This window comes from Corvus cornix, chromosome 9 (assembly GCF_000738735.6).
Source record: "Corvus cornix cornix isolate S_Up_H32 chromosome 9, ASM73873v5, whole genome shotgun sequence".
Taxonomy (NCBI): Eukaryota; Metazoa; Chordata; class Aves; order Passeriformes; family Corvidae; genus Corvus; species Corvus cornix.
Window position 1 is genome coordinate 9,188,625 of NC_046339.1, and position 27,155 is coordinate 9,215,779.

General features: G+C 61.6%; 4 protein-coding genes across 10 annotated transcripts in view; 1 reads left to right on the top strand and 3 right to left on the bottom strand.

Moving 5' to 3' along the window:
• Positions 1-4,238: 4,238 nt before the first annotated feature.
• ECEL1 (endothelin converting enzyme like 1) lies at positions 4,239-14,821 on the top strand. 2 transcript variants are annotated; one of them, XM_039556848.1, is made up of 18 exons: positions 4,239-4,488; positions 5,951-6,836; positions 8,703-8,771; positions 8,928-9,038; positions 9,600-9,692; positions 9,906-10,045; positions 10,447-10,669; positions 10,810-10,908; positions 11,006-11,080; positions 11,526-11,629; positions 11,843-11,901; positions 12,055-12,106; positions 12,235-12,302; positions 12,412-12,536; positions 12,802-12,867; positions 13,073-13,168; positions 13,698-13,774; positions 14,022-14,821. In XM_039556848.1, the coding sequence occupies exons 2-18, from the start codon at positions 6,093-6,095 to the stop codon at positions 14,119-14,121; spliced, it is 2,301 nt and encodes a 766-aa protein (XP_039412782.1). In that variant the 5' UTR covers positions 4,239-4,488; positions 5,951-6,092; the 3' UTR covers positions 14,122-14,821. The 2 variants fall into 2 exon arrangements, with proteins under 2 accessions (XP_039412782.1, XP_039412783.1); XM_039556849.1 differs by having other exon boundaries at positions 9,921-10,045; positions 14,022-14,121.
• A 15-nt stretch (positions 14,822-14,836) lies between these two features.
• LOC104688132 (intestinal-type alkaline phosphatase) lies at positions 14,837-18,298 on the bottom strand. Of its 2 annotated transcripts, XM_039556852.1 has the most exons (11): positions 18,112-18,298; positions 17,454-17,570; positions 17,211-17,326; positions 16,816-16,990; positions 16,501-16,673; positions 16,277-16,411; positions 16,117-16,189; positions 15,899-16,033; positions 15,597-15,788; positions 15,372-15,482; positions 14,837-15,284 (listed from the first exon to the last, which is right to left on the bottom strand). In XM_039556852.1, exons 1-11 carry the CDS (start codon positions 18,284-18,286, stop codon positions 15,022-15,024), a joined length of 1,665 nt encoding a protein of 554 aa, XP_039412786.1. In that variant the 5' UTR covers positions 18,287-18,298; the 3' UTR covers positions 14,837-15,021. The 2 variants fall into 2 exon arrangements, with proteins under 2 accessions (XP_039412786.1, XP_039412785.1); XM_039556851.1 differs by lacking the exon at positions 18,112-18,298 and having other exon boundaries at positions 17,454-17,606.
• Positions 18,299-18,906: 608 nt separating this feature from the next.
• LOC104688131 (intestinal-type alkaline phosphatase-like) lies at positions 18,907-23,227 on the bottom strand. 3 transcript variants are annotated; one of them, XM_039556850.1, is made up of 10 exons: positions 22,073-23,227; positions 21,461-21,577; positions 20,925-21,290; positions 20,653-20,825; positions 20,445-20,579; positions 20,296-20,365; positions 20,047-20,181; positions 19,741-19,932; positions 19,482-19,598; positions 18,907-19,205 (listed from the first exon to the last, which is right to left on the bottom strand). In XM_039556850.1, exons 1-10 carry the CDS (start codon positions 22,170-22,172, stop codon positions 18,919-18,921), a joined length of 1,692 nt encoding a protein of 563 aa, XP_039412784.1. In that variant the 5' UTR covers positions 22,173-23,227; the 3' UTR covers positions 18,907-18,918. The 3 variants fall into 3 exon arrangements, with proteins under 3 accessions (XP_039412784.1, XP_010395807.3, XP_019140254.2); XM_010397505.3 differs by having other exon boundaries at positions 20,925-21,099; positions 21,175-21,290; positions 21,461-22,161; XM_019284709.2 differs by having other exon boundaries at positions 21,461-22,161.
• Positions 23,228-23,336: 109 nt separating this feature from the next.
• DIS3L2 (DIS3 like 3'-5' exoribonuclease 2) overlaps positions 23,337-27,155 on the bottom strand; it is a 184,637-nt gene continuing 180,818 nt past the window's right edge. For all 3 annotated transcript variants that reach the window (XM_039556845.1, XM_039556846.1, XM_019284708.3), the window contains exons 21-22: positions 26,632-26,733; positions 23,337-23,873 (exon numbers count right to left, since the gene is read on the bottom strand). In XM_039556845.1, coding sequence (XP_039412779.1) covers positions 23,775-23,873; positions 26,632-26,733 — 201 coding nt within the window. In that variant the 3' untranslated portion in view covers positions 23,337-23,774. The remainder of the gene's footprint in view (positions 23,874-26,631; positions 26,734-27,155) is intronic.

Sequence of the window (27,155 nt, forward strand, 5' to 3'; positions counted from 1 at the left end):
TTAAATTAAAGCTTCCCCTCACTGTGCCCATGGGCTCCAGCAGAGTTAACCTTGGCCTTGCCAGGCACCAGCACCTCTGCAGCTGGAGACCTGGGGCTGGGGGTGTATGGGACACCAGGCTTGGGACCATGCAGCCCTCCACAGCATTGTAGGGGGGTGCAGCATTGCACATGCATGGGCACCCTGTGACACCATTCCTGTCACACCTGGGCCACATGTGCCTGGGCACATCCAGGGTTGCTGTCCCAGTCAGAGATGGCCACACACAGACACGGACACGTGTGCCCATGGCACCACTGCAGTCACACCGTCACACACACTGAGGGGCACGGGCAGGGGGCTGACCCGGGCACGCACATGCACAGCCAACGGTGTACCTGCAGCATCACGGCCGCTGCAAAGGCAGCACCGCATGCCGGCACCGTGGCTCCGGCAAACCAGCTCTGGCACGCAACGCCCACGCAGCGCACACCTACACAAACAGCATTTTTCCTCTTTCCCAACATCCAGAGGTACAGACAAACAGACATACTCACGCCCCTGCGTCTCTTCCAGCCTCCCACCCATTGCTGTCGGTGCCCAGAGGGGATGGGCTGTGCAGAGAGCACACATCTGTGCCTGACCCCTCTGTGCCTTGGCTTCCCCAAGGGCTGGGCTGTGCTGGGGTAGAGCAGGGTGAATGGGGGACCCCCAAACCCTCCTGCTGGCTGAGTGCTCTGGGTCAGCAGTGCTATGCCAAGGTCTCAGGGGGATACGAGCTGGCCCCCTCCCCCTCCCGCCCCAGCACACAAGAAGGGAGGGACGTGTGTGTGTGTACAGGCAGGGATATGCATAAACTAGGAGAGAGTGCATGTGCACATGGGAGGGGGTGCTGTGCTGGGGGCTGTGCACGTTCACAAGGGGTGCCTGTACATGCACACACGTTGGTGTGGGTGTACACACCCACCCCAGATGTGACACGCTGATGTGCACATGGGGCTCCAGGAAGGGGGAGCCAGGGGACCACACAGCCTTATGAACTCGGAGTGTGCAAACTGGCACACGCATCTGCCCAGAACCCCAGAGCACCGCTGCCAAGCGGGGCCGTGGGCAGGGGGCTGCGGGGGTGGGTGCCCATGCCCTGGCCCTGCGGGCGTGGGCAGCCAACAGGGCCTTGGCTATTTCTTGGAAATTTTGCAGCATTCATTTCAGTGCAAATAAAAGCTGTCATTGCCAGAGAAATGATACTGATCGGGGTCTGAAAAGACAGCAAATTACCCGCCTGAAAATGCACCGCTGGAAAAAAATGCATATTAAACACACAAAAAGGCACTTTGCCATCAGCCGCGCTTCCCCCGCCGCTCCAGAATAACCACACTTTACATAATTCTCCCTCTCCACCTCCGAATTAATTTCGCAGACAGAGGCAGAGGCAACCCTCTGACAATAGCGGAGGGGAGACGTGGCGGCAGCAGGGGAGAGTGGGGCTGGGGGGAGTGGGGCTGGGGGCTGCTTGGGGAGTGCCTTGCTCTGGGCTGGGGGCGCGGCAGTAATGGGATGCCAGGTTTGGAGCTGGGGGAAACCGAGGGGTTTTGGAGGGGGGACTGAGGGGTTCGGGAGAAGTGAGTCCATGGGTGAGGGTTGTGGGTAATGTGGGTGGTTGTGCCCAGCTGTGGGGTGGAGCACTCTTGTACTCGCCCCTTGGGCGCTGAGGATGGGGCTCCTTGGGGTGGGACTTGTGGGGTGATGCCCACCCCAAACAGGCAAGTCTTGGGCCAAGTGCTTCCTATAGGGGACGATCCCTCACTGGTGCCAACCTCCACCAGGCATGTGGGTGCACCCAAAGGACACCATGAGGCCGTGTTGCCCACCCAGGCTGACACTCCCAAGCTAGCACCCCTCTAAGAAACCCCCCGGGAACCTGCCCTATTTATTGGGTGTGAAGGCACCATGCCCAGCACCCCGGCACTGCCGAGGGAGAGGAGCGGGTGGAGCGGGGGTCTAGCAGGGAAGGTGGGGGGGCGGTTCATCTGGCTGGGTGCTCAGCACCGAGGGGCTGACAGAGGTGAGGGCGGGTGGCGGAGGTTGGCACCGTGCTGCTTTGCATTTTCAATGACAGACCCATGCCGGGTGCTCGGGAGAGTGGAAAAATCTTATTTGTCACCTGCTGGCGATGCGCGGAGGCTCCCGCGCCGCGGCTAATCTTGGGGAAAATGAGGATGCCGGCGGGGTGGCCCGCGGGGTGGGCAGGGCAGAGTGGGGCTGGCGAGCTGGGTGCTGCCCGGGGCCTGCTCGGGATCATGGTGATCCCATGGCACGGATCCTGCTGTTGGGTGTGCCTGGGCTGGGCAGCGCTTGGGCATCTAGAAGCAGGTGCCCTGTCCCCCAGCCCAGTCTACAAAGGGGTGAACTCTTTTCTTCCATCCCAGCTCCAGCAGCAGCTGCTTGCCTCACAGTACCAGTTCCACAGGTTGGCACTGCCTGTGCATCCTCTCAGGGCACTCAGCGGACTTTTTTGGGGAAAGTCAGCACTTGGAAGTGGGTGCAGGCACCACCTGATGCCCCATGTTTACACACAGGTGCCCATCACAGACCTGCTGTACCCTGGCTCTTTGAGATGCAAACACCTGCGGGACGCTGCAGCGCTCTGCGGCCGGCTCAGATTTATCCATTACTTTATATCCACACGCCTTTAATTTTTACAGCCCTGTTGGAGCAATACCCAGGGCTGTTAATAATGCCAGGCCCTCCCCCGCCCCCCATGTGCATCCATCATGCTCCAACCAAGGTGCCAAGTGTGTCTTGGGGCTGGGTAAGTGCAGGCGTGGGGAGGCTGGTGCGTGGCACCCACTCCCATGCCCCCATCCCCCAGCCAGCCCCTTCGTGAGCAGCAGGGTTGGATTCCCTGTGCTTGCCCATGAAGAAGCCTGACTGGGTGCCCTTGCATCCCCCTGGGGTTGGTGACACCTGGCTGGTTGGGATGCCCAAGCCTGGGGTATCTCTCTGGTGGGATTCATGACTCCCTCTGCCTCGATATGTGCCCCATGAAAGCTGTGCTGCAACACCTGAGCTTGTGTTTAGTGTGCCAGGGTACGTGTGGATGGCAGTGAATGCTTGAGTGTGAGAACACGTGTGGAGGTGCAGCATGTGTGTCTGTAGTGGTGCATGTCAGTGTGTGTGGGTGTACATGTGATGTACATGTGTGCCACTGCCTGTGCAGGTGATGCTGTGTCCTGCTGCTGCAGAAGGCACCATGCCCAGGCCATGCCCAGCACCCCAGCACAGGAAAGCGCAGTCTCAGCAGCCCCAGGCATCGAGGGCTGTGCCTGGGGCCAGTCCACAGCGCCCACAGGACAAGACAGTAGGTCCCACAGCACTGAGCCAGCTGTGCCATGACAAGCAGGGCCCCATGCCACAGCACAGCACCCAGTATGTGCTGTCCCTCCCCAGCACCCAGGAGACCCAGAGCCCTCTCTGAGCGCCCAGGGACATGGTGGCACGGGAGGGTGAGGGTAGCAGGGCACCCCTGAGCACGACAGGCAGGACGGTCGCGGGGGGCCAGAGCACACAGCCACTGCAGGGGGCCACCGTGGGAATTGCTGGGCTATAAATCTCCTTGCTGGGCCCCCCCGTGGCAGAGAAGCTCACGATATTTATGTTGGGGATTTATCTGCAATGCAGTTTAATATTCCCGGACCTTCGCCTGTGTGTTTGAATGCACGGCTCCCTCCCCATGCCACCCCGTGCCACCCCGTGCTACCCCCGTGCCCACCCTCTCACCCGGCGCCTTCCAGGCTCTGTCTCCTGCCCACCCACAGCCCTGCCCCCTTGCACCCACCCTGGCAGAACGGGACCGGGCCGGGCCGGGCTCCCCGGGGGTGCCCGGGCAGGGAGGGGGATGCCGCGCCGCCTGGATGCTCCTGGCACAGGCCGTCGGCCGTGCCCACCCGTGCCCCTCCGGGGTGCCGTCTGCCGGGGGTTTCGGCAGGGTGCCCGGACGGGGAATGCCAGGCGGACTGGCACTGCCAGCCCTGTGCCAGCCCCGCCGGGTGGCGGGGCCCAGGGACCCCCCTGCCCTACCTCCCCGCCGGCGGGGATGAGGTAAGGCTGGCGGGTGGCACAGGGCTGCTCCATTTGCATAATAATCTCGTTAATGGAGCCTGGCCTGCGGGAGAGCCGGGCTGGAGACACCACCCCCTCCCCGCCCCGCCGCCTCCCTCCGGCCCCGCCGCTCCGCCAGCCGCGGCGCGGGGCGCGGAGCGGAGCGCGGGGCGCGCAGCCGGACGGGTGGCGCGGGGCCGGCCAGCCCGCGGCAGCCTCCTGACACCCCCCGAGAGAGCCGGTGAGCACCCCAAGGGCCCCCCGAGCATCCCGGGCAGCGTCCCCCCAGCACCCCGGGAGCATCCCCCAAGTATCTCGGTGAGCAAACGACGAGCGACCCCCGAGCATCCGCGGACTTCCCGGGCAGCAGAAGGAAGAACATCCCCTCAGCATTCCCCGAGTACCTCGGTGAGCACCCCGCGAGCAGCCCGGGGAGCAGCCCCCGTGCCTGCCGGCGAGCACTCCGCGAGCATCCCCCGAATATCCCGGGCATCATCCCAGGGAGCACTTCCCGAACACCCCTCGAGCAACCCTCGAGCATGCCCCCGAGCACCACAGGCATCATCCCGGCGAGCATCTCCCTAGCATCTCCCGAGCATTTCCCTACCATCCCGGCAAGCACCTTCCCGAACGTCCTGGGCAGCATCCTCCGAGCATCGCGGGCAGCATCCCCCGTGAATCCTGGGCAGCAACCCCGGGGCACCCCCGAGCATCCCCTGAGCGTCTTGGGCAGCGTACTGAGCAGCATCCCCCGAGCTTCCTGGGCAACCCCCTGGCCCCCCCCCCGCCCTGCCGTGCCTGCTGCCGTCCCCGCTAACTTTCCGACGGCAGCAGCTCCCTGGCACGGGCACGGTCGGGCTGTTCCGCCGGGGCACAACTTTGCCCAAGTTGCGGAAGGAACGGGGGCGCGGGGGCTAGGGGAGCCCCGCTGTGGGGATACTGGCCACCTCCCGAGCAGCTCTTTGTCCCCAGCCCGTCCTCCTCCACCTGCAAATCCGGATACCTTTCTGCACCAAGCAAGAAGCGGGGTCTCCTTTTGAAGTCCCCCCCCTCCACTCCATCTTTGTCCCCACCCTCCTTTCCCCATGGGCAGACCCCCTCCTCCCCACATGTCACCCCTGACAGACATCCCTGCCCGTCGGGCACCAGCCAGTGGAGAGGGGTTGGAGGGATGGTGATGGTGATTGTGGGGGGACGCTGTGAGGTGTCCACGGGGTCCAGGGCTCCCCCCAGACTGGAATTAACTTTGCTCACACATCACGCACTGTGCCACAATTTGACACAATGCAATGCAACACGGCGCACCACCACCCCACACAGCACAATGCAACGCCACCCGCCACGGCGCAGCACCACACACTCCAACATGGGGCCATGCAACCTGACCCAGCCCACAGCACCCCAACCCAACGCCTCCCCTCACAAATCTCCCCAAAGCCCCTCTTCCCCAAGCTGCTCACCCCATCCGTACCCCACCCAGAGGGACTGGCAGCCCTGTGCTCCCCCTGGTTGGGAAGGGTTCTCATGCTGCTGTCTGAGGATGGGTTCACTGGAAAACCCCGGACATCCACCCAGTATGGGTGCTCTGACTGGAGCGCTGTGTGGGTGTGGGGGGTGTGTGACATTAGCCGTGCCAGGGACTGAAACCCCTGCCTCCTGCAGGCAGGACCCTGCCCTGTCAGCAAAGGAACTGGCAGATGGGACAGTCATGGGGTAGAGGTGCCACCAAGCTCCTGGCACTACGGACAGTCCCAGTGCCAGCAGTGGAGCATCCATGGGGATGGATATACAGGATTCAACGACAAGAAGCAACCCCCCTGCCTTTGCTCCTCCCAAATCCCCCCTCATCCATCTCCTCTGCCTTTTCCAGGAGTTTCCTGACTCACCCGGACATCACCACCTCCCCGTGGCAGGCACAGCTCCAGCATGAACTGTGGGGTGTCTGAACCTGCACTCCACCTGCCCTGAGCCCCCTGTACCTGTGGTGCTGGCGGGGAGCCCCATCCCCGGCCATGGAGAAGACCTACTCGCTGACAGCACACTATGATGAGTTTCAGGAGGTGAAGTACGTGAGCAAGTACCAGAGCGGGACCCTGCCCAACAGCTTTGCCCTCCAGCTGGGCGCGGGGGCCAAGAAGCGCCGTGGGGGGCTGCCGCGCTGGAGCCGCCGGGAGGTCTGTCTGCTCTCAGGGCTGGTCTTTGCTGCGGGGCTCTGCGTCATCTTGACGTGCATGTTGGTCCTCAAGTACCTGGCGGCCGAAGGGGACAGCTACTGCCTGGAGGGGTGCCAGGAGAAGAAGGCCTTCCTGCGGGCATCCCGCTTCCTAAGCGCCAACATGGATGCTACCATCGACCCTTGCCAGGACTTCTACTCCTTCGCCTGTGGCGGCTGGCTCCGGCGGCACGGCATCCCTGAGGACAAGCTGGTGTACGGCACCATCGGGGCCATCGCCGAGCAGAATGAGGCCAAGCTGCGGGCGCTGCTGAGCCGGCCCGTGCGGCGCCGAGCCCGTGCCTCGGCAGAGAGGAAGGTCAAGGAGTTTTTCCGCTCATGCCTGGACCGGGCTGAGATCGATCGGCTCGGCCCCCGGCCCATGCTGGAGGTCATCGGGGAGTGCGGTGGCTGGGATGCTCCTCCGGACCGCAGGGACATCAATGAGCTGCTCTACAAGACACAGGGGGTCTACAGTGCTGCCGTGCTCTTCTCCCTCACTGTCAGCCTGGACGAGAGGAACACTTCCCGCTACGTCATCCGGGTGAGGGCACCGTGCCCCTGCGGCTGCCCCCTGCCCCGGCCACCCGCCAGTGCCGCTGGCACCTGCCTGCTGTCACTGCTCTCGCTGCAGCGGCGCTGGGTGCCTCCAGTGTGTGGGCTTGGCTGTAGCAGACGGCTGGGGTGGGGACCCTTCCTGTCCCTGGGGACGCTCCTGTCTTCCCATCGTGGGACCCCTGTGTCAGGCTACCCTGGGGTGAGGGTGGCACCTCCAGGACAGGGCCGGGGACACGGGCAGTACAAAGTGAGGCAGTGCCGCCTGCCTGGGTGCTGAGAAGAGCCCGGCAGGGCACCAGGGTCTCCAGAGTGCTGGCAGCCAAGCCCCTCACCTTGGCATTGTGGCTGCCATCTGTACACAGGGGGCAAGCCCCAGCCAGAGGCAGGGAGATGCCCACCAACCCCCCAGGCATTTGCCCATGGCTTTCTCAGTCCTTCCCACCCCTGCCAGACCATGTCCCTCACCTTGTGGTACCACCAGAGTACAGGTGGGCTTTATGTGGCTGGCCAAGCCTCTTGGTGGGTGTTGGGGTGCAGTGGTGGGCATGGTGGAGCACAGTGGGGATGCCGTGGTGGGCTCGCTGATGGGCACGGAGGTGGGCATAGCAGGGACAGCGTGGGCACAGGTGTGCATGGTGTGGTGGGGACGAGGTGGTGGTGATGGCGAGGGCATTGGGGGGGACACAGCGGTGGGGACGAGCCGTCCTGTTCTCTGTGAGACGGTGGGGCTGTGGGGTCAGAGTGCGAGTGGGTGTGCGGGGCCGGGGCGGCGCGGTGCCGGGCTCCGGGCCGCGCGTGTGCAACACTAGAGGGAGCGTCTGTCCCAGGGAAAGGGTGGGCGGGCTGGGCGGGGACCGGGAGCCGAGGGTGGGGGACGGTAGGCGTGGGGGGAGATGGGTGTGACAGCCAGGGCTGGGGGTCAGGGCTTGGGGTGTCGGGGGTGTGACTGGGGGTGGGTGTGCGATGGGTGTGAGTGGACAGGTGTGTGAGGGGGCTGGGGTTGTGTATGAGGGCTGCAGGGCACCGTCTGGGAAAGCAAAGGGGGCAGGGGTGATGAGGGAGATGGGGGAGGAAAGCTGGAGGTGCCCGTGGGTGTGCGGGCAGCGCTGAGGCTGTGTGAGTGGAGGGGGGCTGATGATGTGGGACGCGGGGAGCTGGGACAGAGAGAGAGAAGGAGAGGGTTCATGTTTCTGTGTGTGTGTGTGTGTGTGTGTGTGTGTCTGTGTGTGTGTGTGTGTGTGTGTGTGTGTGCATGGAGCGGGGTAAGATGGATGTGCGTGTGTGGGGATGTGAGCGTCCATAGCTGTGTCCAGAGGGGCGAGTTACCTCTGTGTATGTGTGTGTGTGAGTGTGTGAGCGTACACACACGTGCAGCTGTGCTCAGGTGTGGGTATGGGTTAGAGGCTGTGCCTGTGGCTGCAGGAGAGCAGGGCTGCGTGTGAAGAGCGAGGGTGTCCATGCAGCTCCCCATGCAGGCTGCAGTATAGGAGTGGGGCCGGCCATGGGGCAGGAGTGGGGACACCAGGGAGCAGGGATGGGGCAAAGAGTGCTGGCAGCATAGGGCAGGCTATGAGGCAGCCTATGTGCCAGTCAAGCCATGAAGCAGGGGCCTGCCCTCTGCCCAGCACTCCCAGCCTGTTGCATGCTGCCCATTGCAGCTCCAGCAGCCTCTGGCAGGAAGGAGGAAACTGAGGCACCGACGTGCCCATGCCTGGGGCTGTTCCACTCCACTGCCGCCCTTCGGCTCCGGGGACACCAGGGGCACTCTGCGATGTGGGGAAGGTGAGGGGTGCCTGGCTCAGCACAGCCCCCCTCCCTCTGCTCACCCACTGCCCCCGTCTCCTCCCCCCAGATCGACCAGGACGGGCTGACCCTGCCCGAACGGACCCTCTACCTGGGGCAGGATGAGGAAAGCGAGAAGGTGAGGAGGGCACAGCGATGCCTTGGGGACACCAGGAGAGGGACCAGCACCCAGCATGGTTGGCAGACAGAGGGCACCCCACTGCCAGCAGTGCCGGGGACTGGGATGCCACGGGACAGTGGGGGGTGGCACTGAGCATCCCTTCCCTCTGAACAGATCTTGGCCGCATACCGACTGTTCATGGAGCGACTGCTCACCCTCCTGGGGGCTGAGCACGTGGAGCAGAAAGCCCAGGAGATCCTGCAGCTGGAGCAGCACCTTGCCAATGTGAGGGGGACGCGTGCCATGAACTTTGGGGTGCCCCTGTCCAGCCCTTGGACATCCCAGTCACAGATTTTTGGGGATCTCCATGTCTGCTCCTAAGCAATCCCATTCCAATCCCTCCTTGGGGACCTTCATACCTGGAACTTGGGGATCTCAGCCTCTTGAGGACCTCATGGCAGAGCACCCAGTCTCACATCCTAAGAACCCCCAGTCCCAGCCCTCAGGACAACCACTCCAGCCCCGCATCTACTCCTTGTGAACCCACTCAGGGCCCTTGTGGACTTCATATCCAGGTCTTGGATATGAAGTCCTCAGTCTGGACCTTGGGGGAAACTGTGTGCCCATTCCTCAGGTAACCCAATTCCTTGGGGACCTTATGACCAGCCCTCAGGGTCCCACTGGCAGAAGAGAGTTCCTGGGGCAGGGAATGGGAAGGATGTGGGTCAGTACCTACATCAGAGATGCCCTCTTGCCCCGGAGCTGTGCCCCAGCCCAGTGCCCTATCCCTGTGTCACCCTCAAGGTGGGCAGTTGGGATGGTGACAGCCATGCCCGCCCTGTGCAGATCACGGTGTCCGAGTACGACGACGTGCGGAGGGACGTTGGCAGTATGTACCACAAAGTGACCCTGGCCGAGCTGCAGCGCATCACTCCCACAGTGAGTACCCCTGGTGCCAGCCTGTCACCCCATCCCCCATCTGCCTCTGCCCCACACTTGTCCCTGTCCCCCTGCTCCATGCCCTCAATGCCCACCTCCTGTCCCAGTTAAGTCCACTTGAGGATAACACACTCCTCTGGAGGGAGGCTGGAAAGCCTGGAGGGGTCCCTTCTAGGGTGGCATGGAGCGGGGGTCCCCATGCCCCCCTGACAGTGCCTGCCCTGGCAGCTCAAGTGGAAGCGCTTGCTGGACCGCATCTTCCATGACAACTTCTCGGAGGAGGAGGAGGTGGTGCTGCTGGCCACCGACTACATGCACAAGGTGTCCAACCTCATCCGTGTGACACCCAGCAGGTGAGGGGGGCTGGCACCCCCTGTGCCCCTGGAACCTTCCCCAGCCTGGCAGAGGGCACAGAACAGCTGTGGCTGGAACCTCCCATCATCATCCTCCTCTTGGGAAGGCTGGGCTGGGCACAGAAAATCTGGGAAATCTTGTGGGACCTCACTGCTGTGAGCCCCACAGCATCCTGGTCGCGTCTGGACACCTGGTGAGCCACCCATGCTAGAGGTCACCAGACACATCACACATCAGGGAGAGACATGGTGCCAGACTGTCCCTGTGCCCTCCCCGGCCATGGCCCCCTGTGTCCCCAAGCAGAGGTGTCCTCAAGGAGGAGTGTCCCCATCCTGGCGCATGCTCCCACCCTCCCCTGTGCCTGGGGACATGCTGGGGTCTGATCCTGTCCCTGTCACAGGATCCTTCACAACTACATGCTGTGGCGCATCGTGGTGGTGCTGAGCGAGCACCTCTCCACCCCCTTCCGTGATGCCATCCACGAGCTCTCCAAGGAGATGGAGGGCAACGAGAAGCAGCTCGAGCCGGGTAAGATCTGCCTGAGCCAGGCCAACAAGCACTTCGGCATGGCCCTGGGAGCTCTCTTCGTTGAGGAGCACTTCTCCTCTGCCAGCAAAGCCAAGGTAGGTGACGCTGCCTATGGGCATGAAGCCAGCACGATCTCCCATCATCTTGCCAAAGTGCCTACTGCCCCCACCAAGGGCTGTCTGGCCGGTGATGGATGGTGGGGATGCTGTGCCAGCACCATGGTGACTCGCCATAGGTGCAGCAGCTGGTGGAGGACATCAAATACATCCTTGACCAGCGCCTGGATGAGCTGGACTGGATGGATGAGGAGACACGGAGAGCAGCCAGGGCCAAGGTAGTGGCCCCTAGCATGCACTCCTGTGCTTGGCCCCATCACCAGCCCAGGGGCACACGGGGTGGGGGCCTGAACCCACCACTCATTTTGCCCACAGCTCCGGTATATGATGGTGATGATTGGGTACCCTGATTTCCTCCTGAAGCCAGAGGCCATCGACAAGGAATATGAGGCAAGGGATAGCCCAGGAGCATGTGAGGGCATGGGCACATGGTGGGGGAAGACGGTCCCCACATCTGCATCAGGGTCTCTGGAGATGCCACCCCAAAACCAGCCCCCTCCTGGTGCTCACTGTGCTCACCACTGGCAGGGTGCCCCACACAGGCAGTGCCATACAGTCCCTGGGGTCTGGGATGGTGTCTGCTTCCCCACATCGCAGCCCCCAGAGCTCAGCCCCATCCTCTGCAAGAGTTAGGGGTGCTGGCATGGCCCAGGGACCCCATGGAGCTGACAGAGAAGCAGCTGCGCCTGTGGGCACACAGCATGGGACATGAGAACACACTTGTGACACATCCACAGTCAGCAAGGCTCACAGGGGTGGGAGGACACCACAGGCCTGCCCTCCACACTCCTGGGGCTGGCATCTCCCCTGATGTTGTTTTCCCCCCTGCCCCCAGTTTGAGGTGGATGAGAAGACCTACTTCAAGAACATCCTCAACAGCATCGCCTTCAGCATCAGGCTCTCGGTGAAGAAGATCCGGCAGGAGGTGGACAAGTCCGCGTGGGTATCCCCTTACCCTGGGGGAACATGGAGGGGCGCAGCATGGTGCCACCAGTGCCCCCTGTCCCCATGCCCGGATGCACCCCACAGGGTGTAGGGGCAGAAGGGCACAGGGATGCCAGGAGTGCCCCCCTGTTCCCCAGCTGTGAAAAGGGATGGCACTTCCATGTCCCTTGGTGTTCTGAAGCCCAGCACTGCTGTCTCTCTGTGCAGGTGGCTGCTGCCTCCCCAGGCACTGAACGCCTACTACCTGCCCAACAAGAACCAGATGGGTGAGCACTGCTTGCCCCCGATCTGCCCCCGGGGTGGGAGTGGGGAGGATCTGAGATGGGGACATGGCCCAGGGTCCACTAGGTGCTGGGTGATGCTGTGGGTGGGGACAGGGCAGGGTGACCCCCAACTCCAATGTTCTCCTGTGTCCCCAGTGTTCCCTGCTGGCATCCTGCAGCCCACCCTCTACGACCCTGAGTTCCCGCAGTGAGTGTGGGGCTGGGGGATGGCTGGGGGTTGCCAGGGCAGGGGATAAAGTGCCATACCCTGGGGTCATCCCCATCCCTGCCAGCACTGTGCTCTCCCCCCTCTCACCTCTGCTCCCCACCTAACAGGTCGCTGAACTATGGTGGGATTGGCACCATCATCGGGCACGAGCTGACCCACGGCTACGATGACTGGGGTGGGTGTCCCCTCCATACCCTGCCAGGATGTGAGGTGGGTGGGGTGGGACAACTAGGCAGGATGCCTGGGTCCCTTGGAACCATCGGAGGTGGCGGTTGCCGTGGCAGGGGGACAGTACGACCGGCACGGGAACCTGGTGCACTGGTGGACAGAGCGGTCGTACAGCAAGTTCCTGAAGAAGGCGCAGTGCATCGTCAACCTCTACGACAACTTCACCGTCTACAACCAGAGGGTGAGACCCCTCTCACCTGCTGGGCAATGCCCAGCAGGGCACAACTGTCCCACGGTGGGGTCCCTGCTGCTCCATTGCTAGCGCTGGCTGCCTGCAGGAGAACTGACTCTGCCCTGCCCAGCCCTGACACCCAACAATTCTTCACACCTTAGTTTGGAAATTCCTCAGGGCACTGGGTGCACCCTCGGTGCCAGGGTGGGGATGGGGAGAGGCCTGGGTGGGGGGGACACCTCTGTTCATGCTGTCATTTCTCCTCTCTCGGCAGGTGAATGGCAAACACACCCTGGGGGAGAACATCGCTGACATGGGGGGACTCAAGCTCGCCTACTACGTAAGTGTCCCCCCACTCTCGGTATCACAGCCATGGGGCAGCTGCTTATGCCATCCCCATTGAGTGGGCAGGAGAGCCCCCAGCCCCTCCTTGCTCCCTGCAGGAAGGGATGGGCATGATCCTGATTGCTGGGGGCTTGGGGGTGGGTTCAGGGTGGTTTTGGGGGAGTGCCCAGGCCATGCTGAGGGCACCCCTTTTTCTCCAGGCCTACCAGAAGTGGGTGCGGGAGCACGGCCCTGAGCACCCCCTGCACCACATGAAATACACACACGACCAGCTCTTCTTCATTGCCTTTGCCCAGGTGAGCCCCTGTCCTCCTCCCATGTAACAGGTATTGGGGCAGGAGGGTCACCTTGTGTGGAGCCAGAGGCCCAAAGTGGTGGGGAGAGAGCCCCGGGGGACCCAGGGCCCATGGCCAGGAGCCAGGCTCAGCTGCATCAGCAGGTCCTGGGCTCAGGGCACAGAGCTCAGCCCTGAACGAGCACCCCACACTGTCCCATTGCTCCTGTGGACCCTGCAGTAATAAATATGTGTGTCCCCATGACCTCCAGAGGCTCCACAGTAACAAATACACATGATCCCAAACTCCTAGGAAACCCTGCAGCCAGGCAGCTTACAACCCCAGAGACCCTACAATAACAAACATGACTCCATGCTCTCCCAACCACTTATACCATGTACACAGGCTCCTGGGAGACCCTACAATAACAAATACAACCAGGGCATCACTGCCCTTAACCCCTAGCAGCCGAAGGGCCATCATGCCCTGGTGGTTGCCAGGACCCAGGGTGCCCCGTGTGGCTTGCCCATGGAACCTTTCTCCCCTGCAGAACTGGTGCATCAAGCGGCGATCCCAGTCCATCTACCTGCAGGTGCTGACAGACAAGCACGCCCCGGAGCACTACAGGTACTGGGTGCTCCCAAAATGGGGCGGGCTGGGGGCATGGTGGGTGCCAGCCTTCCCCATAGGTGTCAGTGCTGTGCAAAGTGGGATGAGCACTCTTCTGAGTGCTGGTGCCAGCAGCTTTTGGGTGATATCCCTGGGGCAGGGGACGGGGTGGTGCCGCGGTGAGCATGTGCCCTGAGCGGGGTGCAAGGCAGCAGTGGGGAGTCAGGGGGTGCCCAGCTCTGACATGCCCCGCCCCTCCTGGCAGGGTCCTGGGCAGTGTCTCACAGTTTGAGGAGTTTGGACGGGTTTTCCACTGCCCCAAGAACTCGCCCATGAACCCGGTGCACAAGTGTTCAGTGTGGTGAGGCTGATCCCCCTCCAGCAGGCTGGGACCCTCCATCTCCACCCCCACCTGAGTGACACCCTGTGCCCACCCCCCAACTTCCCATCTCCCCTTCCTATTCTCCAGGTAAAGGGGGCACCCTCGGGTGTGACAGGGGGCCACCCCAAAGGCAGGCACCTGCCATAGGGGTGGAGGCAGCAGAGAGACACTTGGGTTGGGCAGCTGCCTCCTGCCCATCCCCCTCCTACCCACTGCCCTGCGCACTGGGGGCTCCTCACTCCCCATGGAGGAACGAGGGCACACCCAGGCACCCCTGTACCCCTTTTTCTGTCCACTCACCCCAAACCCTTCACCCAGCCCTACCACATCCATCCTAGCGTCAGTCAAAGCAGGGGGAGGACTCGAGTCACCATGGGGCTGCCCCGTGCCAGATGCCTCCCCTGCCCGGTGCCCGCCCCGGCATTCCCCACGCCAGCCCCATCCTGTCCATGCACCAGCCCTGCCGGGGTGGGGCACAGCGGCAGAGCCGGGGCCGGGCCGTGCCAGCCCGCCGGTGAGCTCGGGCACATGGACACTGCTGTATTTTTCGCTGCTGTTTCTGGTCAATAAAGCACTGGATATGCCAGGCGGTTGCCAGGGGCCATGGCCAGGGGATGGGAGCAGTGAGCAGCACCCCCAGCCCTGCCCACATGGCACAGGCACCCCCCTTCCACGAACACGAACACTCCTGTTCCACCAGTGTCACACCCCGTGTTTATTTAACACTGTATTTAACACCCCGCTGCCCGGGATTTGGTGTCCCCATGGCTGCTGCATCCAGACCAGGGATGCTTCAGAAAGCTGCCATCTGCCCGCAGGTGCCACACAGTGGGCAGGAAGGGGAACATGAGTCTGCCCCGTGGGGTGCCCTAGGGACATGGGGTCAGTGGAAGAGGGGGAGAAGGAGGACGGGCAGGAGCAGGGCCAGGGGGGTGGCGCGGATACCAGGGGCAGAGTCCCGCTGGCGGCAGTTGGTGTAGGGCTCGATGCAGGCGGCGTAGGCCATGACATGGGCCACGTAGGTCTGCTCCTGCACCCCGTGGAAGAGGTGGGCCATGGGGCCCTTGGCCAGGATGGCCACGTCCTCACCGCCGTGGGTCTCCGAGGTGAGGGGCACAGCTGCCTGTTGCATGTACTCGAACTGCACTGGGGAGGGGAGAGAAGGGGGTTAAGGGGGGCAGTGATGGCCCCCAGCCCCACCCCACCACCCGGCCATGGTCTCTGTGCCCTCACTGGCTTTGTCTAGGTCCACGTTGGGCCGGTCAGAGCCTGGGTATCCTGGCCCATTCCCATAGAGGATGGATGTGTAGTTCTTCCCGTCAATGGCTGTCTTGGGGGCCAGACCTGGGGAGGGGTCGATGGAAGAGGAGGATCAGCCAACAAACACCCGTATCACTCCTCTGGCTGCAGTCAGGGTGCCACAGGGCTGGCAGTATGCAGCACAGGGCAGAGCCCCACCGAAAATGGAGGAGCCACGCAGGGTGTAGCCACCAAAGGAGAAGACGTGCGAGTGGTCAGCGGTGATGACGGTGAGGGTCTCAGCCTCGTCTGTCAGGGCACCCGCCCGCTCGATGGCCCGGTCGAACTCCACCGCCTCCGTCAGTGCCTTATGGGCTGCACCGTCGTGGTGGCCGTGGTCGATTCTGCCACCTGCAGATGGGCACCCACAGTGGGCTGGGGACCGACGGCAGCACCCCCAACTCCCAGCCCCACCCTACACCCCCCTCTCAGTGGCCCCAGGGGCACGGGCCCCAATTTACCTTCCACAAAGAGGTAGAAGCCTTTGGGATTCCTGCTCAGGATGGAGATGGCTGCCTCCATCATCTCTGTGAGTGATGGGTCCAGGGTGGTGTTACGCACCAGGTCGTACTTCATGTCTCCAGGTTCAAAGAGACCTGTGAGGGCACATGTTGGGGACAGCATCAGTGCCTGAGTGTCCCAGTGCCTTTTGGGTCCAGGCACAGGAGTCATTTGTTACCCATCAAATAATTCACGCTGGAGTTGGCGGCAGCAGCCAGCATCTCTGTCCTGTTCCAGACATAGTGGGCACCCTGTGGGCGAATCCCTCAGGGGTTAGTGGGTGCCTGGCCCTGTGCCAGGGGCAGTGGGCAGAGGACCATCCCCGCTGCGTCACTCACCGGCCGTGCCTCCAGCCACATGTCGATGAGGTTTTTCCCATCCTCGCGTATCCCATTCTGCTGGCTGTTGGTGGGGTACTCAGGGTCCGGCGTCCCCACAGGGGTCATGTATTTCCGACCACCACCCAGGATCACCTGGGGGTGATGAGGCGGATGAAGTGTTAGTGGGGGTGCCCTGAGAGGTGTCTGTCCCCGCTCCCCTCCTCCCATGTGCGGGCGCTCACGTTGATGTCGACGTTGTGGACCAGCTGCCAGGCGATGTCCTTGCAGCCCTGCAGCCGCGCGTCCTGCGGCATGCTGGCGTCTGCGTACCAGTCCCGGTTCACCACGTGCGCGTAGTTCCCTGAGGGCGACGCATGCTGCACCCGCGTCGAGGTCACGATGCCCACCGCCTTCCCTGCCAAACCCCGCTCATCAGGCCCCACTGAGGGCAACACAGGATCCCCACCATCAAGCTATGGGATGCTCATGGGGGGAAAGCCCCCAGTGTGACACCCCTTGTCCCCACAGGGTCCCCCCAGCCCTGCATCCCCCGTTACCAGCATTGCGGGCTCGCTGCAGCACTGAGAACACCTCGTTGCCAGCTGTGGTGTTGCACTGCGAGTGGCGGGCAGCCGCGCTCAACCCCACGGTCTGGTAGTTGCCTTTCACCCCGCAGAGATAGGCGGTGGCTGTCCCCGCGCTGTCGGGGACCTGCCTGTCCACATTGTAGGTCTGCCAAGGACAGAGGGGCTCAGGGCAGGAGTCCCTAGTGGGTGTCCCCCCAGCACCCCCTGCCACACTCATTCGCTCTCCCATGGACACGCATGGGATGGGGAGGGACCCCATGCACAGCATATGTGCAGCCCTGGGGTGCCAGCAGCCCCATGCCCAGGATAACCATGCCCCCATGCCTGGGATCACCATGGCCCCTGTCCAGCATGCAGGAATTTACCTTGGAGAGAGCCACGTAGGGAAAAGCATCCAGGGCAAGAGGGGTCTCAGGGCCCAGCTTCCCCTGCTGCTGCCCCTTTAGGATGCGTGTGGCTGTGATGGTGGGGATCCCGAATCCTGGGCAGAGAGAGGGTCCTGGTCACCCTCTGGATCAGGTGCCCTCCACACATCCCACTCAGCAGGGCACTGGCCATGTCAGCCTGCCTGCCAGGGGTGCCAGTGGTGCCAGGGGTGCCAGACTCACCATCCCCAAGGAAAAGGATGAGATTTTTGGCTGTGCGTATCCTGGGCTGGAGTTTGAAGGAGGCTTCGATGGCTGCAGCTGCCTGCTTGTTCCAGAAGGATGGAATCTCCTCCTCCGCTGGGACATTGGAAATACCCATCAGTCCCAGCTCACCAGCACTGGCATCCCTGAGGCACCCCTGCAGGGTACCCACATCCCAGGGGTACTCATTCCCTGGGCACTCCCATGCTGGGGCCTCCTCTCACATGGACCAAGTGGTTCAGGGGACTGTATGGGGTGGGCGGAGACCATGCAGGCTTGCACCCACTGCCTGGCCCCAGGGTCCTGGGGCAGGGAACAAGGGGGGCAGCCAAACCAGACATGATGGGATGTTATCTGGCGAGTGGGATGGGGCCAAATCCATGGTAGGGGGTGGTGATAGAGGATACAGGCACTTCTCCCAGATGAGCCCCCAGCACAGAAGCAAGCAAAAACCTGGGGGAAAACTGGTTCAAAAACCCCAGAATAGCAGGGGTAACTCATACCCATTAATCCTTGCTCAGCTGGGCAGCCCCAGCTCCCCTCCCCAAGCCCTCCTTGTGGCCAGCCAGGCTGACACCCTGCTTCCCTGGACACCTGCTGCAGCCAGCCAGGCACCCGTCCCCATCCTTGTCCCCACCTGGGATGACAGCAGCGCTGAGCCCTGCCCAGAGGCAGAGAGTGAGGGATGCCAGGAGCCGCATGGTGAGATCTGACAGACCAACGCTGCTGGCAGTGTCTGTAAATCCAGCAGATCCGGGGAGGGACTTTGGACAGGGATCAGCCCTAGCAGGGTGTGTGGAGGGGTTCAGCATGTATCTGCCGAGCAGTTTGCACAAAGGCCGCAGGGCTGGGCTGATGGCACCTCCTTGGCACAACACCCTGTGCCTGCTGGGCACAGATGGGCTTGGGGCACAGACAGATGCAGGGAGAAGAGGATGTGCAGTGCTGGCAGGAAATCCTGCCCTGACCACGGTGCTGTAGTGCCAGGCAAGGCAGTGTCCTGTCCCAGGGTGCCATGGGCAGCGCTGAGCATTGGACCTGGGACAATGGTGGGTATGGGGAGCACCTGGGGTCACTCGTGAACCGAGCACTCTGCTCTCTGCCCAGGCTTTCTTGAGCAATAAATCCACGGATGCAGACTAAAACTCTGCTCCTTGCTCAGCCCTGTCCAGGAACATACCAACCCTTGTGGACTGTGTCCCAAACAGGCAGAGCTGGGGAGGACATGGCCTCCCCTCACCCGCATTTCATCATCTCCTTCACCCCAGTGCCTCCAGTGCTGGTCCAAGGAGAGAAGCAGGAGCCACAGCCAACTGGGGAAGCAGGCACGGGGCAGCACCTCAGGAAGTGACCACCACTGTGAACCTTTGCACGACGGATGGAGACAACCTGTGTTTTATTGCATCCCTTGGTCCTGTCCACACTGGGACTCAGCCAGAGCCTCTCAGCCTCCCACTATGAGGGCAGCTATGCAGAGGGCCAGGAGGGCAAGCAGGGGCTGTGGGGAGCACTGTGTGCCACGGGAGGCCCTGCGGGCTGCCCTGCACCCAGGCTCTGTGGCATAGGGCTCGAGGCAGGCGGCGTAGGCCATGGCGTGGGCGATGTAGTGCTGCTCCTGCACCCCGTGGAAGAGGTGGGCCATGGGGCCCTGGGCCAGCACCACCACGTCCTCCCCACTGTGAGTCTCTGTCTCCAAGGGCACAGCTGCCTGCTGCCTGTAGTCCTTGTCCTCTGCAGGGGGAAGACAAGAAATGGGGCTGGGGGTCTGGCTCCCTGACACGTCACAGAGGTGGGGGGACAGCTCCCATCACTCCTGCGTCAGTGTGATTTCTGCCCAAGTGACTCCTGAGCCTCACAGTGGCATCAGGACCCTGTGTGGCCCCTGTGGCCATGCCAGTGGGATGTTGTCCCCAGCCACCCTGTGCCTCCACCTAATCCCCAGCAGACTCACTGGGAATCTGTCCCCAGCCACCCTGTGGCTCTGCCACATCCCCAGCAGACTCGTACCTGCAGCAGGGAGGCTGGCAGCTGGACGGGCCCCGTCACGGATGCTGTAGCCAGGACCATTGCCATAGAGGATGCTGGTGTAAGCTCGCTTGTCCTTGGCTTTCTTGGGGGCCAGCCCTGGCACAGAGAAAGACATTGTCACCCCCTATCCCAGCTGGGTACCTCTCCCCAGCTCCCTGCCTGGGCCAGCTCAGCCTCCCATGGCAGCAACAGAGTGAGGTGGGAGGAGGGATGTTCACTGCCCCTCCCCAAGACCCACCGAAGATGGAGTTGCCACGTGGTGTGCTGCCCCCAAAGGTGAAGACATGGGAGTGATCGGCCGTCACCACGGTCAGAGTGTCAGTGGGGGAGGTGAGCTCACCCGCCCGTGCCACCGCCCGGTCCAGCATCACAGCCTCCATCAGCGCCTGCTTGGCCCGGCCACTGTGGTGGCCATGGTCGATTCTGCCACCTGCACGGTGAATGTGGCCATCATCCTCTCTCCAGTCCCCTCGGGTGGCCACCTGCTCCCAGGACGCACATCCCACCCCAGCCCCAGCCACAGTGCCCCCCTGGAGCTACTCATCTTCCACAAAGAGGAAGAAGCCATTGGGGTTCCTGCGCAGGATGCGGACGGCCTTTTCTGTCATCTCCACGATGGAGGGGTCCGTGGATGTGTTGCGGTTCAGCTCGTACCTCATGTCCTTGGGCTCAAAGAGGCCTGGGGGAGGAGGTTGAGGGGGTCCATGCCATGCTTTGTGCCCCTGCTGACACCTCCAGAGAGGGGAGGAGGAGGAGGAAGGATTGCCATTGGTGCAGGCAGTGATGCTCCTACCCATAAGGTGGCTCACAGAGTCATCTTCAACCGCATCCAGGCCCTTCTTGTCCCAGACATAGCGGGCACCCTGTCAGCAAGAGCTGAGCCAGTGACAATGGCACACACCCTGTGCCTGGAGTCACATTCCCTCTTCCCTGGCACACTACCTGCTTGGCACTCAGCCACTCAGCAATCAAGTCCCGGCCGTCCTTCCTGGTGCCATTTTGATCCGGGTCCTCCGGGTACTCGGGGTCCGGAGTCCGCTTGGGGGTCATGTACATCCTCCCGCCGCCCAGGATCACCTGCCGGGGAGCTCAGCAGACCCTCCCAGTGCTCCCGGTGCCCCCTCCCTCCCGCTCCCGCTCCCCAGCTCACGTTGATGTCGGTGTTGTGCACCAGCTGGTAGGCGATGTCCTTGCAGCCGTCCCGCAGGGCCTCCCTGGGCATGTTGGCATCAGCATACCAGCCCCGGCTGGCCGAGTGCGCATAGGCTGCCCCGGGGGACGCGTGCTGCACCCGCGTGGTCGTCACGATGCCCACAGACTTGCCTGCAGCATGGGCAAGGGTTTACAGGGAGTCCATCAAGCTCTGTACAGCACAGGATGGCCATGCCAGGCTCTCTGACAGGGCTTCTGGCTGCCCCGTACCTGCCAGCCTGGTCCGGTGCAGGATGGAGTCCACCTCATTGCCAAAGGTGGTGCGGCATTTTCCATAGACGGCCGCCCCGCTCAGTCCCAGAGTCTTGGCGTTGGCCTTCACCCCACAGAGGTAGGCGGTGCCCGTGCCAGCGCTGTCAGGCACCTGCCGGTCGATGGTGTAGGTCTGGAAGCAAGACAGGTGCAGTGGAGTTTCAAGCAGGGGCAGCAGGAGTGTCCCACCGGGCACTGCCCCACTCACCTTGGCCAGGGCCATGTGGGGAAAGGTCTCCATGGCCAAGACATTCTCCTCGCCCAAGCCACCGGACAGCTGCCCCTTGTAGATCCGAGCCGCTGACATGGTGGACAGCCCCATGCCTGTGAGCATGTCTGAGTCACAGGGTGGCAGGGGGCCGGGACGAGGGACAGCCCTGCCCTCCTCAGGCACTGCCCGAGGGCTTGCCCCAGCCCCAGCCCCATCTTCTCAGCAGCCACATCCCCCGGCTGTTAGGGAGCTGCAGGGCGTGGCAGTGACCCGGGGCACTCACCATCACCCATGAAGAGGATGATGTTTTTGGCCCGCTGTGCCGCTGGCTGCAAGGCCAGGGCCAACTCCAGCCTCCTCCTGGCCTCTTTATTCCAGTAGCCCGGGGTCTTCTCAGCATCTGGAGGTGAGAGCAGAGCTGGGAGCCTCCAGGGGTCCAGCATTGCCATCTCTACCCAAGGTGAATTGAGCTGCTGTAAACCCCCTCCATGGGGGACCAGAAATCCCCTGGAGATCAGCATGGTCTTTTGCAGCCCAGCATTGCTAAGAAACCACCTGCAGAGGGGAAACTGAGGCATGGTTTTGCAGGGAGGTTCCTTGTGCCTCTTGGCAGTGGATGAGGAGCCAGAGGATCAGCCACAGCGAGCGTGCAATGGCTGGGTAACCACAGCTGGCTGTGGCTCTCAGGGCACTTCATCCAAAGTCAGGGATGGGGGTTGGGAGCAGCAGGGATGGGGGGCAGGGCCCGCTTTGGCAGGGGGGCTGTGGTCTCATACCCCCCTGAGGTGGCTGTGAGGGCTCCCCTTCACTGGTATCCCATGGGGAGGTGACATGGTCCCTGGAGACCCCCAGGGAAGTGACACCAGCCCCAGCATCCCCCACCAGAGGCTCTTACCCCACTGTCCCACATGTCCCCTGTCACTGGAGGCTGCAGTGGAGAGCTGGGCGAGGAAGCAGAGGAGAAGGCAGGTTCCAGGGGAAAGCGGCTGCCCCATGCTGCCCACCCTGGCTCCCTCCTGGAATGCTGCCTTCGTCCAGGGTGAGGGGACAGCCCTTTATGGCTCTTCCCTGTCCCGTGAGACGATGGGCTGATAACATTCACCACAGACTATCTCCCAGCCCTCCAAGGGCCCTCCCAATGCCCCCAGCCCCCCCCCCGGGGCCATCCCTTCCCCCACCAGCAAGGCAGGACCTCCAGCCTGTCCCTGAGGACCAGGGCACCTCTGGGCCCCAGCTCCCATGGGGGCGGTTTCCTGCAGGACCCCAGGGAGTGGGAGGGAGGGCACAGGGCAAAGGGCTGTTTTTGCAGACAGGCTGAGCTGGGCCAGGCTGGATTTGCCTGGTTTCCCCTGAGACAAACCTGAGGAGGGGACACTGGGCTGAGGGGTAGGGGGTGGACATCTTGGCTTTGGTGTCAGTGTCCTCTGGTCCGTCCCAGCAGACAGAGTTACACGCTGCCTGTCAGCTCCTGGGACAGCTGGTGCCTGACAGGCTGGGTGCCCTGGGGCAGCCCATGCCAGCACACCTGCACAGTGGGGTACCTGCTGTGGGCAGGGAACAGCCCCATGTCACCAGCATTGGGTGACATCCACCCATGATTGCACCAGGGCACCTGGAAGGACACTACAGGAGCACAACCCCTGGAGACTACAGGTGTCCTTGATGGCTTCACCAGCCCCTGGGAACTGTCTTGTACCCTGCCCTAATCCCCCATCCTGATCCAGGCACTCGGGGTTTGGCCAGCTCCTGCAAAGGGCTGATGTGGTGGTGCTGGGGCCACGCTGTCACCACTGATGGGGCACAGTGATGCAGGGCTCCCTCCCTGCCTGGCACAATGGATTCATTCCTTCTTGCCAGATGTCAATCCCTTCACCAACCACTGCCTGTGATGATGTGGAGACGCACAGGGACTTCTCATGAAGTTGAAGGGACTGAGGGAATACCTGCTGGATCAGGACCTGGGAACATCTGTTCTGATTTCACATCTGGCCAAGCATATCTGAGGCTGGGACAGGCAGTGAGGCCGCTTGGTTTTCATAGTGCCTGGGAAGTGGCAGGCAGGGGAAGGCAGGGGGCTGCCTGGGAGATGAGTTACTGCTGGGATCCCCCAGCTGGGGGGAACATGCAGGGCACAAAATAAAACCCGTGCGAGCTCCACACACAGCTGCTGACCCGGCTTTTATTACATGACACACAACCCTGCAAGAAACCCTCCTGCACAGCCCCATGGCTGCATCCCACTGCATCCACATCCCACCTGGGATGGTGGAGCCAGCCCCTCTCCACTCCTGGGGACATGTATCCCCTCTCAGCCTTCACCACGGGCACTGAAGCTGGGGATGGACACCACTGCCTTAAAAAAAACATTAAGAAAGCATAAAGCTAAAAATTCCCGAGAGTAGAAATGTTCTGCCTGGGGCAGGCTCAAGCCCCGCTCCCAGCTGGAGTTAAAATCCAAACCACAAATAAAACCACAATGGTTTTAAAACTCAAAACCCCAAAGTCCTTGTGGGTCCCTTCTGTCTCCAGTGGGTGCCAGTGCAGGGCCTGGGAGGTGAGGGAGCATCACGAGTGGGGAGCCCACGGAGCCAGGGCTCTCACTTGTCCGAGCTTGGCCTCTTGAGCAGGGCACTGTACTTGAGGGGGCCACCATCTGCCATCAGTACCACTTCCACCAGCGTGAAAATGGTGATCACCTTCAGCAAGGGAGAGAAAGAGAGAAAAGAGGGTTTTCAGGCAGCTTGGCATCACACCAAGATTTGCTTAGAGCTGTGCTGGCTTTTGCTGCCTCCACCAGTGCACCCACAAGGAAGCAAGGAATGGGGCAGGATGGATTCAGATAGCTCTGCTGGCATCCAGGGTGCTCCTGGGGCTGAAGGCAGCATCCTCAAGGCAACACCATGGGCTCTGACACCAGCCAGGGAACCCAAATCAACCTAAAAGAGCCTCCCAAAACATCCTCACTTATCCCAGCCTCATCAGGCCCCCACTTGCTCTCCACACAGTCTAGGAAGGATTGTGGGCATTTGTGCCCTTGGCTTTCGGTCCCAACCTCCCCTCAAGGCCCCCCATGCCTTCCTTCCCTCTCCAGCCAAAGAACCACATCATCCCTTAATGGAGCTTGGCCAAGAGCCAACGTCGGGCTGCGGCAGAAGGGTTTTCCACATGACGTTGAGCATTTCATCAGCATCCCACAAGGAGGGAACAATCTGCCTGTGCTCCCACAGAGAGAGGAGACCCAGGAAGGGAGCACAATGGATGAGAGATGCAAGGAAATGAAGACCCCAGAAAATCAATTCCTCCTGTTCAGCAACGGTGCTGCTGCTGCCACCTCCCTGCTCCTCTGACCCCAGCTCTTCCTGCAATTGTATGGATTAGAAATGGAAAGTATTGATCTGGTCTGTCCTTGAAGGCACAGTTAAGGGGCTGGCTGGGACATTGGGAAGGGCTTTCCTGGGGTCATGCCCAGACATCTGGGGACTTTACTTGCTGGAGCCTGTCCCCAAGCCCTGTGGTGTAGCAGGGCTTGCTGGGGCCATCTGCTCAGGGCTGGCCCCAGGAGAAGCAGGCACAGAGCTGCCGGCGTAACCTTGTCCAACACTTCCCAGCTCATCCAGCGCTGGCTGCTCCAGATCAATCACTCAGAACACGAAAATCTCATTGAGACTTAAATGTACCAAAGTGGCCAGTGAGGAGCGACCTGCAGGAAAATCCTATCACAAGTGGCTGCCCAGAGAGCTGTGGGCTACTGAGCACCAGCCCCTGCCCACCCCAGCTGGCTGCAGTGCAGGGGGTGGTGGTCATGGGGCAGCCCCCCAATCTGGGGGAATCAAAGGGGGAATATCAGCATTCTCCACTGCTTCATCCCTTTGCTGAACTGCCATGAAACTGCACAATTTCACATCAAATCCCCTGAGTCTTAGATCCACTTCTTACTTCACCCCTCAGTAATGCCCACTGAGGCCCTGGTAATCCCCTGGAGATCAGAGAGAAATGGGGGTAACACCTCCCCTCCATGGCAGGGCCAAACAGCCCAGACCCCAGCACAGCTTCTCACTCACAGCCTTCCCTGATGTTCCCACTGCCTGGCCAGGCTCAGCTAAACCTGGAAGCAGAGGCCAAGCACTGGGGTAAGGCGGGGAGCTGGGGTGCTTGGTGCTGTGGGGTGTCCAGGTGACATCTACCAGAGCTCAGCATGGCCCATAGGGATCTGGCTCATCCCAGGACTGAAGATTTATAAACTCAGGGATCTGCTGGCTCAGAAGATTTCTCAGAGCCTGATCCCATGGGAGAGCTCCAGTGTTTTCTTAGGAGGTGTGGAGGGTTCGTGGAGGAGTTTCCTCTACCAACTGTTTGCTTAACCAAAATGGGCCCTGCTCATGCTGGGGCATCATTTTTCATCAGCTCTCCGCTAGAGTGTAAGTGATCCCTGCTCCTGTAGGAAAGGAGGAACTGAGGCCATTGCAGGCTGCATCCACGGGGCTTCTCTGAGCCAAGCTGAGACAGGAAAGCTCAGCTTCAAAGGGAGGGAGGCCTGCAGAAATGTCTGCAGAGTTGGATCCAGCTCTGATCACAACATCCACCCTGGGAAGGGAAGGACTCTCCAGGACACAGATCACACCAGATGGGAAGGTCAGCCCACTCTGTGTCAGGATCCCCAGCTGGGCAAGGATGGGATGTGCTGAGCTTGGATGGAATTGGGGCTCAAGTGCAGAGCCCCTGGGATGGTGCAGGGAGAGGCTGGGATTCAGCCCTTCAGGCAGGGATCACAGCAGTCAACACAGCTGGGGTTTTATAGCCATGCCAGACAAAAGCTGGCAAAGAAGCACCACTTAATCAAGCCAGACAAATGCAATTGCTCCCTTTGATTGAGTTACCAAGTTAATAGATGACAGGGACACAAGAGAGAGATTTCTAGATGCTGTTAAACCATTTGACACTGCATCTCAGGAAGTCTGATTTAAAAAATTTCTCCTAATTGAGGCTCAACCCTGTCACAGGGATGGAAACCCCAAGAAAAGGCTATGTCAGGGGCAAAGAATACCAGGATGGGGGGGAAGGGTCTAGACAGGAGCTGCCTTGGGCCTGATCTTACTTAACATCTTAATTGATGATCTAGGAGGAGGAAGTAAACAGCATGTTAATTCAATTTCTGGAGGAAACTGAACCGGGAGGCAGGGCACGCAGCAGGCAGGGCAGAGACTGAAGGCTGTGGAGGGGTCAGATTGTGAGGGCAGCGATGGGATGGGACTGGGCTGGATGGCAGAAGAAGTTGAGGCTGAAGTTGGACTCACTGGGAAAGGGACACAGAGGGACAGCAGGACCTGACACCCTGCAAGGCAAGACCTGCCTCCTGGACCTGTCCCTGCAGACATCACAGGATCCACATGCTGCAAACAGCCTCCATGCCAGCCCATGGTGTTGTGAGCCTGTTCCATGCTGTGGGGGTCTTACCTGGGGCACAGATTCCTCCTCCAGCTCCTCTGGTTCCCACAAGAGTGTCAGCTCTGGCTTCTTCCCCACCTTCTGGTAGCGGAAGTCCACCAAGGGTAGCGCCTGCAGGCAGGGAGAGCGTTGGGAGCATGTCCCCCAGCAGCTCTCCTCCTCCACCTTGCCTGTGGATGGGGCTGATGCTGTTTTTGCCCAGCACGCTGCCTCTGCAGCTCTTTAACAACTGGGATGCAGCAGCCCGTGAGCCTGAGCCTAGTGCGTAAATCAGGGGCTGCTGTGATACACCACCGGCCCATATATCACGCTCTATGTCCTGTTTAAAGATGTCATTGCCAGCCATATAACCAGGTTATTAAGAGAGGATGCTGTCACCAACTGCAGGTGCTGGCCCACAGCGCTGCTGTCACAGCCCCAGATAAACTGTCTGATTAAATGAAATGAAAACCAGCCTTGCTCCCTTTCCTTGCTTCAGATCCATGCTTATCTCTGTTCCTCTGAATCTGGCTTTATTCCCTTTTACCTGGGCT